The sequence below is a fragment of the Rhopalosiphum maidis genome, chromosome 2 (assembly GCF_003676215.2).
Source record: "Rhopalosiphum maidis isolate BTI-1 chromosome 2, ASM367621v3, whole genome shotgun sequence".
NCBI classification, from domain to species: domain Eukaryota; kingdom Metazoa; phylum Arthropoda; class Insecta; order Hemiptera; family Aphididae; genus Rhopalosiphum; species Rhopalosiphum maidis.
The window spans coordinates 19,737,223-19,750,255 of NC_040878.1; the positions used below are offsets into that span (position 1 = coordinate 19,737,223).

Here is a 13,033-nt window from a genome sequence, read left to right on the forward strand (position 1 = left end):
TATTTTATTTTCAACGTGACTGCAGTCTGTTCTTCAAAGACATTTAAATTTTAGTGTCTGTATTAATCATACCTTACAATTTACATCAGTGACTGAGTGATCATATCTACACGTTTTTATTCTATTAATCGTGGAGGCCGGAGATCAGTTTTGGTTGAACTACTGAAGAGTGCCATTTAGAAATAAGTTACTATTTGTATTTGTAGGCTTAGAGGTAAGCTATATCAAATTTTTTCTGTGTACTATTTATAATCATGTTATTTTTTGCTATTTTTTCTTTCAGAAACGTCAGTATGAGGTCCAGAGTAATTAGCTTAATGGATACATTGAACTCAGTATCATGTAGATGTCCCTCTCATTCAAATTTAGGTGCTCTACCTTCAAGGCTCAGTACTAGCGTGGATCAAAAAGAATATGCTTTTGAAATGGCATGCTCTACTATTCGATATGGCCCCGGTGTCACCAAAGAGCTGGGTATGGATATGGTTAATATGCAAGCAAAACGGGTGTGTGTTATGACTGATTCAAACTTAGTGAACTTACCGCCAGTAAAGGCTGTTCTGGATTCGCTTACCAAAAATGGTATAAAATATGACCTTTATGATAAAATCAGAGTGGAACCTAACGAAAAAAGTCTTGAAGCCGCAACAAACTTTGTACGTAATTTGGAATTTGATGCATTCATAGCAGTTGGAGGTGGCTCTGTCATGGACACCTGTAAGGCAGCCAACCTGTACTATTCTGATCCAGAAGCTGAGTTGTTGGATTATGTAAATCCTCCAATTGGGAAAGGAAAACCAGTCACTGTGCCATTAAAACCGTTGATTGCTGTACCAACCACCACTGGTACTGGAAGTGAGACTACTGGTGTTTGTATTTTTGATTATGAAAAGTTGAAGGCTAAAACTGGTATTGCAAATAGAGCTTTGAGACCTACTCTAGGTATTGTTGATCCCTTGCACGCATTATGTCAGCCAGAAAGAGTTTGTGCTTTTAGTGGTTTTGATGTATTTGGCCATGCATTAGAATCATTTACAGCTGTACCATACAATGAAAGATCACCACGTCCAACCAATCCAATTTTAAGACCTGCATACCAGGGACGTAATCCTATTTCAGATGTTTGGGCTCGTTATGCATTGGATGTCATTAGGAAGTACTTCAAAAGGGCTGTATATGATCCTGAAGACTTTGAAGCACGTTCTAGTATGCACTTAGCCTCTACAATGGCTGGTGTAGGTTTTGGTAACGCAGGTGTCCATTTGTGTCATGCACTGTCATATCCAATTTCAGGAAATGTTAAAAAATATCAAGCTACTGACTATATTACTGATCATCCAATTATTCCCCACGGGTTAAGTGTAATTATGTCTGGACCTGCAGTGTTTGAGTTCACATCTACAGCTAGTCCAGAACGTCACATTGAAGGTGCTAAACTGCTGGGTGCTGATGTCAGTAATGTTAAAAATGCAGACGCGGGGAAGTTATTAGCTGATGTTATTCGAGGATACATGCAAGACATGAAAATTGATAACGGTTTGTCAGCTCTTGGTTACACTAAAGATGACATACCAGGGTTAGTAAAAGGTACATTACCACAGCATAGAATTACAAAGCTTGCTCCAAGAGAACAATCTGAAGAAGATTTGAGTTTGTTGTTTGAAAAATCATTAACAGTTTTTTAGAAACTAATATTAACTTTGTATACTTTTATTATTGTTGAAGTTTAAAATGTTTAAAAAATGTAGTTAATTGTACCACCATTAATCATAATTGTTTGTTTTTTCAGTTTTTTGTGTACAAAATTTATTAGTTTCTGGAAATAAAAAAATATAATTTTACTCTCATCTACTTGTTATTCTATTTGTTTTTGTTATAGATCTATAAACTATTACAATTTAAAGTTTATATTATAAAGTATTTTTTATTTTGATAATTAATATTGAACTATGAAAAATATTAATAAAACAATTCTATGAGTAAAAAATATAAATAGACCTAATCACAATGTATTACTAAATACTTACAATTACTAAATAATTTGAATAATTTAACATATAATTTTGATTATATGTTTCATATTTTTTGTTACTTAGCGAGATTATAATTTGTCATACACTTAAATGCAACTAAATGATATTGAACCATTTATAATTTCTATTCATGAATGTCGTAAATTGTAAAAAAAAAAAAGTATTAATTCTTAATTCATATTTATTATGAAAAATATTTGACATTTAAACCCACCAATTTAGTAATTACTAAGTCATTAATCAAATTTAGTCAAATAATTATAAATTATGAATACAATAAATATATAATCATATTAAGCAGTAAGAACAGAAGACAGATGACAGAACAAATAGAACAATAATGAATAAAGTAAATAAAAATTGGTGTGGAAAATGCATAGAGTATACTCTATAGGAAAATGAATTAGTTTCCTTATCAACGAAATATCTGATATCATTGGTACTTTATAGATAGTACTAAAAATCACCAATATATATATATTACGTACTTTATGAAAGATAATCATTATTCTGATAATTTTTATTGTTAATAATATTATTTATTGATAAGCATAAAATTTATTATTATTTTTATTTACAATATTTAAATACCAATGTTTTATTATTTTGTATTATAATCAAAAAAACCTAGACCTGAAGTTTTGTCTGAAACTATGTTCAATTGAGTCTAAAAATCACAAAATATATATTTATTGTTTTTTAATAAATATTAATAATTCATTAAATTAAATTAATTTTATTTTTACTTGTTTAACAAAATCTAAACAATTCTTTGAGGTTTATAAAATGAGTAATATTTATATACAAGAACCTCCTACTTCTGGCAAAGTAATATTTTTGTTTTATTTTATCCTATTTACTTTTTAAAATATTATACCATGGACTGAAGCTTATATTAATTTAATTTTACTTAACACTTATTAAATGTAAGGTCAGTGGCGTTATCCTGAGGGACAGTTCGCCATGCCCTCCCTCCATCGGCTGTATCAATTTAATATAAAAATTAACCGTTATTGTCAATGTTTGATTATGTATTTTTAGTAATTTGGATTTGTCCCCTCCCAATTTTATAATCCTGGTTATGCCACTGAGTAAGGTATATTTCCTTTGAGTTCTAATGTCCTAATGAATATTTTTTTTTCATAATATACCCTTCTTCTTCTTCTTCTTTACTGATATATTGTAATGAACTTTGAGAATAATATTAAAACAAAAATATGAATAATTTTAAGAAATAATAATAAAATAATAAAAATATTATAATTATTAAGCATTTTATAAACACACAAATTATATTGATAAATGTTAAATAGATTATTAGTATTAAAAATAATGAAATATTGTCAATAAAATTATTTAAATATTAAATGTATTGCTTTAAGGTTGTGCTGAAAACTTCATTTGGAGATATTGAAATTGAATTATGGTCAAGGGAAGCACCAAAAGCTTGTAGAAATTTTGTTCAATTATGTATTGAAGGATATTATGATGGAGTCTTGTTTCATCGTATTGTTAAGGGTTTTATAGCTCAGGGTGGAGATCCAACTGGAACTGGAGCGGGTGGTGAATCAATTTATGGCCATCCATTTAAAGTAATTATTTAATTTAATATAGTAATGTTTATTCTCTATTTCATGAAAATTAAGAAAAAGTGTTTTTAGGATGAAATACATTCACGTCTTCGGTTTAATCGACGTGGTTTGGTGGCTATGGCAAATGCCGGAAAAGATGATAATGGATCTCAATTCTTTTTTACTTTAGGGTCTACTCCAGAACTACAATCCAAACACACAATATTTGGAAAAGTTGCTGGTGACACTATCTTTAATTTAACCAAATTAAATGAAACTCTTGTGGATACAGTATTTAAACATTTTAAACTCTTATTTATTACATTATTTTAACATTTATTGATCTTATACATTTTATTTATAGGAAGATAAACCAGTTTATGATCAAAAAATACTAAAAACTATTGTACTAAATAATCCTTTCCCTGATATTGTTCCTAGAGTTGAAAAAAAGAGTGAAAAAATTGAAAAACTTTCAAAAAAAAAAGAGGTTATTGGTGTCAAGTAAGTTTATATGACCTTTGAAACATCTATGTTCTATTTAACTTAAGAAACATACTCGGTAGCAGGAAGTTTTCATTAAACGGCAGTAAAGCAACACCCATTGTCACCCTTGTTGAGTTTACCATCTAGAAACCTACCATTAAACTGTATATTAAGTAACGTCCCTACTCATAAGTCAACCACCAAGTATATTTCTTCATTTAAACAGAGTATAGATGTTTTAATATATGAAGTATGTATTTATTCCCCAAGATAAAATTTACTTACACGTTTTAGAAATTTTAAACTTTTATCATTTGGTGAAGAAGCTGAAGAAGATGAAGAAGAACTTATTGATGTTGTTAAGGAGTTTAGTGGTAGACCAAAATCAACTCATGATGTTCTTAAAGATCCTCAGTTAAGTTCAGAACCTGCTGTTGTAGATAATGAACTTACAGATGACATAGCTATACCTTCTAGTGATCAGATATCAAAGTAAAAAATATTTAATATTAATTTGTATACCTATAATTATACTAAGACACATACTTTTTTTTTTATTAAGAATAAGTATTGATGATGTTCGGTCAAAATTGTCATCTAATAGTAAACATAAAAAAAGTATACCTAAATCAGTTGAACAATCGAATGAAGAAGATTCTGATGATTATGAACTTGGAAAAGATCTAAAAGAAGAGAAAAAGAGAAAAGCGTAATTATAAATTTAGTATTTAAATATTTTATTCTATAACCAATGGTGATAAATGATAGTATAAAGTTTTTTTCTGTAAAATGTATTTAATATTTGTATGCTTATTAACAAAAACAACTAAGTATCATTCTATTTAACGTTGGTCACTGTGATGAATGTGTTAAATTTGAATTTCAATGATAAATCATTGTACAGTGCAAGGCCGTATCTGAGGGGAGGGTTCGAGAGACTGGACCTCCCCACTCTCTAAAATTTTTAAAAGTAGAAACATTTTAGTGTTGAATATAATTTATTGACTATAAATGTTTGGTATGTATGTTAAAAAAAATTATTGGACAATCTCACCTCCCCCGAAACTTCTTTTCAGTTATAGCCTAGATACAGAGGAACTTCGACTATTCATCAGTCACCGGATTAAAACCCTAACGAATAATCAAATAAGACTGTTAATCAAATATATGTAATTTTGTTAAGACATACTAATAGAGTACCTCAAGCATTTTTACTCTATTAATAATTTGTTATCGACATTTATAAAAAAAATCACTAAAATAATGGAAAATTTATTGATTGTAGTTAATTATAATATAAACATTTGGTGACAATTTCAAGTAATAATTAATATTCGAGTTATACCAATAAAATAAAATCAATTTGGTCAATAACTGGATTAGTATAACAATTACCATTTTTCCTTAATTTTTTATTGGTTATTTTGAAAAATACTGAGAATTTTTAATTTTGACCTATCTAAAGTATAAACTAGATCCAATATATTATCTATAATCACCCTCAAAGTTAAAAATTGAAGCATTTTATTAAATAAATATTAAAATCTAATTAAAAAAATATATAATGTATGCAATAAATATAATATGTATTAAATATTATAGGTACTTATAAATAATAATATTATGTATCATATTTATTATTGCCCATAATACTGGCACTAACATCTATTAACATTTTTACAATCAATGTCATTAAATATTTTTATACTAGATTAATGATTACTAATTTATATCTACAAATAATTTGATTAAGTTTGTTGGCTGTAATAAATTGTGTAATTATATTATATAAATTGTTCAAAACAACCCTAAAGATTAAAAATCAAAGCATTATTTTAGCTACTCATCATATATACAAACACAAAAAAACACATCATTGTCAAATCAATGTATTAATTTCTCTACTCAAATCTTAAATTATACCATTATGATGTTCAAAATTAAAATATTTTAACTTGTATTACATAAACTTTAAACTTGCTTATTTTATTACTAGAGAGGAAATCCGGAAAGAAATAAATCAAATCAAATCTCAACTATCAAAAAAAAAAAAGATAAAAAAAAAGACCTAGATATAGACAATACACCTAGTATACCAGTAGTGCCTATTGATCCACTTAAGCATCAATATTTGGAAGATATAAAAAAATATTCTTCCAAAAAAAGTGAAATTCCAAAAAAAGGTATCACATATTATAAATTATAATTGTTAATAATTTTAAAAATTCTTTATTTTATGATTATTATTTTAGGTTCAAATAGAGAAGAATTTGCTCTTAGTCTTTTAGAGCAATTCAAAAATAAATTACATAATGCTATACAATCAAGCCAAGAAAAACCTGAAACAAAATCAAAATCTGAAACAGAAGAAGATGATGATTGGTACATTTTTTAAATTGAATGAATATTATTTTTATTAAACTTTTTGATTGTGTATTATAATTAGTTTACTATTTTTTTTTTAAACTTTAGGAAATGTCATCCTCTTCAATTTCAGAAGGAAGATGCTGTACTAGCAAAAGATGCAAATAAAAAAGATGACGATTGGTTTGAAATATATGATCCTAGAAGTGCTATCAATAAAAGGAAACGTGAATTGAATAAATTAAATTTAAAAACTGAGAAGGATAAAAAAACTAAACTTTAAAATATGAAAAATGTATTCAGTGTATCTTACTTTTTTTATAATGTATGATAAATTTAGTTATTTTTGTTTAATGTATTAAAATAAAATACTATTGAAATGTCAAGTCATCAAATTAAAAATATTAAAATAAAATGATTACATTAAAACTTACCATTATTATTGGACACATTCAGTATTTTAAAGAAATTTATTAAATAATAAAGTTTCTATTTGATATTCATTTTTACTGTACTTAGTAATATCGTTGATTATAAATATTTAATTTATTAGTTATTTATTATAAGTATATATAATCAATGGTAATATATACAATAATCTTGATATAACATATTTTATTTATCTTTATTAAAGACTTATTATATTGGAAAAATTGGAAATGTTAAGAATGTTAAGATTAAGATAACTATTTAATTTTATGAAGTGCTTCAGATACTCTATCAATATTTCATTGATTTAAAATCTTTCAAAATAATGTTGGTCATAGTCCAATGGTAGATCTAGGATATTTTTGAGGGGGAGGACATTTTTTCATTTATTTTTGTAAACACAATATTTAGGATTTGATGTTATGAAATATACTATAATTGTCAAGGGTAGGTGCCCTCCCTCTTGAATCCGTCACTTATTCAATTAAAGACTAAAATCTATAAAACCTTAAATTTTTGATATAAAACATTGAAATCAGTTAAAGGTATCAATTTATTTATGCCTAAACGGGTAATTTTTATTTATTACTAAAATAATAGTGAAGAGATTATTACAAAAATGTATTAATTCAATAGAATAATATACATTTCAATGGCATAGCCACAAAGGTACAAACTTAACTAGATTTGTTGATTAACATAATTTACAACTGAATTTGGCCTTAGAACCATGATACTGCTCAGACCTAAAGCTAAACTAAAAATATAAAATATAAATTTATAGAATTATACATTTACATATTAAAGTGTTTCTTGAATTCGCAAATTACTAAATTGGTAGATAGTAAGTACTCTTGGAAAGAGCTATGAATCTAGTGTATAATGATCAATGGTACTATCAAAAACCATGATGTATTATACCTGGAATACATGAGGCTAGATTTTAAGCTAGCTATTCCCAGCGCCTATTCTAGCTTACTATCCTGGTTTGAAGAAGGTAGCTAAAAAAAATAGAACGCAATCCTATTAAACTAGGCTGGCTTGCCATGCTACTATACTAGCTTACTAGAATATTCACTAGCTTGCTAGCTAGCTTAAAAACAAAGCTCTGTTTTCACGAAGCTAAAATTATTAGCTTTCTAGCTTACTAGGTACTTACTAGTATTACTTTGTTATTCAAACATTTCAAACTTGAAAAACTAGCCTCGTTTATTCCAGGCTTTAAATTCTGGTCCCTTATCAGCAATAATTCTTATCATTTATCAGAGGAATAACTGACCCAATTACTGCTCGATAATAGAATTTTGTGGATGATAATGATATTGAAACTTCACTTTTAAACAGCCACAGCGTACTTTAACATTTAAAAATTTATAATATACATATTGTTCAGAGTAAGTTTTTAATTTTTATAATTTTTAAATCATTTTATTTGTATTTATTACAATACTCAGAACATTTAATGTTACAACTTTTTTGTGTTAATACTTTCTGTTTAAATAGATTGATTATGAGATTTGGTAAAATAAGTTCAAGTAAACCTTAAAGTAAACTTATTCTAGCTAATGTCGGACATTACGTCAATGTAGCTGCCAATGTTGATATTTATAATTATATATTCAGACCTCTGATTGGATCTATAATTGAAGGTTAATTTTATTCATTATTAATTATATTAATTTTAAAATAAATCCAATAGATTGTTCAATACAATTTCAACTAATAAATCTGATATTAAATTTTGTTGATATTTTGAAGGTTTAGTATGTTTATATGTTATTGTAATTTGTTACTATAATAAAAATAACTAAAAAAAAAAATAATTTAATCTATTAGTTATAATTATTCCAGAATAGTACTTATTTTATGATTGTACTTGAAAATTAAACTAATGAGCTATGTTTGCCAACTATTTTGTAGACATATATCCAAAATTGAATACCCTTTTTTTATATCTGTAATAATTGGATTATCAATTTAAGTCTAAAAAAAAAGATATGAAATTGCATTAAAAGAGTTTAAAAAAAAACAATTTAGCTATACCTAATAAATAAAATTTTGACTGCCATATAGCCGCCGGTGTCCGTATAAAAATAATTAGGTATTCATAATTTTTAGACTGCCGGCTGCAGCACCATATCATTTGTAGTAGACCATATGGCCGTGAGCTGCTGTAAATTTATTTAAATTGATATTATTTACTTTTCTGTGGCTCTACAATAATGATCTAGAAAATGCACTGTGGTATAGCGGGAATAATTGTAATTTTTTTGATCTAAAAAACATAATTTTAACAATTTTTTACAAATTTATAATGATACTGAAAAATGCCGTTGGCGTACCCATGATAAATATTCTCATGACTGCATGGCAGTCAACGTGTTAATACTAATTTCACTCTTAATTAACTTACTAAACCTTAAAAGATTAATTTATAATGCTAGTAAACCAAAATTGATAATATAACCATTTAAATTTATAGAAAAAAAATCTTTATTAGAATATATTATAAAAAAATAATTATTACCATTTAAAAAAATAGTTAATTTCGCTATTGATACAACTGTGCTTAAAAATATTGAAGTTACTATAAAAAAATAATGAAATTTTACTATGGCTAATAGTGTATACTATTATGGCCTTTATCAATACAAAAAAAAAAATCTTGAAATTAAGTTTTGTTCATCAACTGATTATAATTGAAAGTGTGTAATTATTTGAAGAATAATCATTGCGACTGAACAATGCCTATGATTGGACAAAAGTAGACAATTGAGATTTCTGTTTTTTGAGTGGTTATAATGTATATTACATGCTTCTATTATTTTATAAAATAAATTTGGCTTTTCAAAAAACGTTAGTCACAATTTTTGTTTATAAGCATTAAAAATTCAAATGTTTACAAAATCTCAAAAATTTGCAAGGAATTATGAAGTTGAAAATTCATAAAAATTTTTGTAATTTTGATCTAAGGTTAAAAAACCTAACATAAGGTTCTCCATAACTTTTTCTTCAAATAACTGTAAAAAAAACTCCAGCGTCATATAAAAAAATTTTAAGAGCGCATGAAATTTATTTTTTATGAAATTCGAGTAAAATAACGCTATATTACAATTTAAATATAGGTAATTATATAATATATCCTACTAATTATCATAGACTTACAAATCATCTCCATTCATAATCGTTTTTAGTATACAATGATACCTATCAAATTTAACACATTATAGTGACATATTCATCTCCATGTCTACTATACAGCAGAGATCCACTTGCTCATCTTTTATTTAATTTAATTTAATTAATTATTGATATTAAATGACTGTAACAATTTAATTAGAGATTGTAATTTGTAACCTTATCATTTTTTACCACACATGATAAGAACTCTGTGCAGTTTACATAAGTAAATTTGTATTTACCTGTAGTCTGTACCATGGGTGCACTTTACAATCACCGCAATAAAGGACCAACAATTTATTTATCTTTGCCCCCATTATTAAATTTCAGAGGGCAAATACTCCATATCTAAGATTACACCTATGTATAATTCAATAAAAATTAATGATTTTGTTTGTACTTATTTAATTTTATTTAAATTGCAGGAGGAATGAATGCTACAAATACCATAATACCATTGGCAAATACATCAAAAGTCCATTAAATGGTTTTACAACTATTTATAATTCTGAACATTTTATAAATAGTATTATTTTAATCAGAAAGGTGCAACTAGAACAATTACAAAAACCTTTGGCTAAAAATAGTATTGGAAAACAAAAATCATTGGATTCTATTAAAGCTTTTAATCAATTTACAAAGAGTAAACTTTCTCAATCTTTAAAATATCATAGTAATAACAATATCAATGAAAATGCATTTAAGTTACTTGTGGTTTCAGTCTACAATAATAGAAATGTTAGTGGAGTTAATAAAATAAATCAGTATAGTAGCTTGCAAAATGATTCTAATGTAACTGATAGTAAATTTAGACAAAAATTACTTAAAAGGATTGGAATTTAAATAAAATTGTAAGCCCAATTAATTCACATAAGATGAAATTGTATACTAATACAACCAAATATTTTGTTGGTTCTAATTGTATTTACAACAAAGAATTTACAGAAAACACATCATTTACTCAGTTAAAACATAATTCAGATAAAGGAATGCTTAATAATTACTCAGATTCAAATGAACTAACAGTTAAAAATTCAACATTAAGTTTAAGTAAGAAAAAAACTAAGAGTATTAAAAAAAAAAATACAGATGATTGTAAAAACAAATTTGAAAAGAGTTCAAATATATCTGATTCGGATAGTAGTAGCAGTGAAGATATTGAATTCCCTATAAAATATTTAGGGCATGAAAATTTTTTTAGTAAAGAAAATGAAAATGACAAAAATAATTCCGATGATGAAATGCATTCAAAATTTAGACAAAATGTATCCAAAAGACAAAATACAAACAATCTTAAAATATATTATAGCACTGATGAAAGTGATTTGTCTTATAAATTATCTTCAAATGTATTAATTGTTAATCCTATAAATAAATCAGAAACTGAAAGCTGTAACAAAACTTTTGACAATAATTTGTTGTCAGACAAAAAAAAATTCAAAAAATACAATAAAAGAAAAGAAGTAAATAATAAATCTACATTTTCTCAATTGTCCAATATTAATAAAACTGACATAGATCAAATTTTGGAAAAAGATTCTAGTAGTGATGTTGGATTAGCTCTCATAAACAAAACAAGTAATGAGAAACAGGCAAATGAAAAAGTTTTAAATAAAAACCTAGGTTCTACGAATATAACAAACTCAAGTTCTGATGATGAATTATTTATTCGAAATTTGTTGAAATCAAAAAAAAAAATTATTTCTTCTAAGCAAAATAATATTAATTTGTTAGTCAATGAGGAAGATAAAAAACATGAATTAATAAACAAAATATTGACTTTAATAAAAAATAAAAATAGAAAACAAAAACAAAAGCTAAAATTGCATGTTCCACAAACTACCTCAGATGTATCAAAAAATAGAAAAGATGTTTTACACTTAACAATTCCTATTGAAGATTTAAAATTTAGTATGCCTATTTATAATTTTTCTCAAAAACTTCACTCCTCAAAGTTGAATACAAAACCTAATGACAGTATTTATGATGAAAACTATATTATAAAAAAAATTATGAAAGAACGAAAACTTAGTAAAATTATGAAAGTTGATGTAGAAAAACAAACTACAAAAAAACATAAAAAATCAAAATATCAAAAGGCATCAATGTTAGTTTGATTAAAGAATGATGTTATAAATAAAAAAAGAGAAATATCAAGAGGAACTAAGGATTTTCTTATAGATAGTATAATTGGTGCTTTAGAAGATTCTTCAAGTGATCATGGTTCTACTAAGAAGAAAAAACCTATAATTTAACTATTGAATCACTTATTGTTAAAAATTGATGTTTAAAAGAATAGAAAAGTGTACAATAGTATTTACTTGTAAATCGGACACATTTATTTTTAGACAAATTTATGATGAAGTTGGATTTTGGAGGTCAAAATTAGGTTTTTACAAGTTATGACGATCAATAAAATCCGAGTTATTTTTAATTTTTATTATTAACTAAATAAACAAATATTAATACAGTAGGTACTTGGTTTTTTTAACGTTGATTAGTGATTACGAAAATTCAGCAAACAAACCGTACAAAATTCCCCACCCCTAAATATATACATCTATATATAAAAAAATCACAGTAAACAATTTTGATTAGGTACTTGGTACTTGTTTATAATAACAACTTACAGGAATAACTGAATTTGGAAAGCGCTTTATATATGTATAATGCCATTTTACAGATAAAATTAGTAAATCATCTCTAGGCTAGGTCAGTCCGAGATTGCTCTTCTATAAGGGTTATCTGAGCTTATGGTGGATGATAGTGGATTAAGTACACAGGCGTACATTTAGGACGGGAGCTTAGTCCGCTTTACTGTAAACTTCTGTAGAACACCAAATATTTCCTAAATTAACCTCGTGAGTATATTGTATATACAATAAATTATGTTAATACGTTACCTATACAAATTAATTGATATTTTTAGCTCCTCTACAAATTTTTAACTATATTTATGCGCCTATATAT

At 26.0% G+C, this 13,033-nt stretch overlaps 3 protein-coding genes across 3 annotated transcripts; all 3 read left to right on the plus strand.

The window, feature by feature from the left end:
* Positions 1 to 1,840, plus strand: LOC113552281 (hydroxyacid-oxoacid transhydrogenase, mitochondrial). The gene is made up of 2 exons (XM_026955084.1): positions 1 to 214; positions 284 to 1,840. Exon 2 carries the CDS (start codon positions 294 to 296, stop codon positions 1,683 to 1,685), a length of 1,392 nt encoding a protein of 463 aa, XP_026810885.1. The 5' UTR covers positions 1 to 214; positions 284 to 293; the 3' UTR covers positions 1,686 to 1,840.
* Positions 1,841 to 2,642: 802 nt separating this feature from the next.
* On the plus strand, positions 2,643 to 6,742 carry LOC113551537 (spliceosome-associated protein CWC27 homolog). The gene is given in 10 exon segments (XM_026953828.1): positions 2,643 to 2,861; positions 3,416 to 3,625; positions 3,695 to 3,895; positions 3,969 to 4,108; positions 4,385 to 4,582; positions 4,653 to 4,799; positions 6,087 to 6,127; positions 6,130 to 6,273; positions 6,343 to 6,472; positions 6,563 to 6,742. Coding segments are annotated over 10 exon segments (1,428 nt in total). The 5' UTR covers positions 2,643 to 2,819; the 3' UTR covers positions 6,738 to 6,742.
* Positions 6,743 to 8,217: 1,475 nt separating this feature from the next.
* On the plus strand, positions 8,218 to 12,454 carry LOC113551538 (uncharacterized protein MAL13P1.304-like). Its single transcript, XM_026953829.1, has 3 exons — positions 8,218 to 8,277; positions 8,387 to 8,532; positions 10,489 to 12,454. The coding sequence occupies exon 3, from the start codon at positions 10,939 to 10,941 to the stop codon at positions 12,178 to 12,180; it is 1,242 nt and encodes a 413-aa protein (XP_026809630.1). The 5' UTR covers positions 8,218 to 8,277; positions 8,387 to 8,532; positions 10,489 to 10,938; the 3' UTR covers positions 12,181 to 12,454.
* Positions 12,455 to 13,033: the final 579 nt, after the last annotated feature.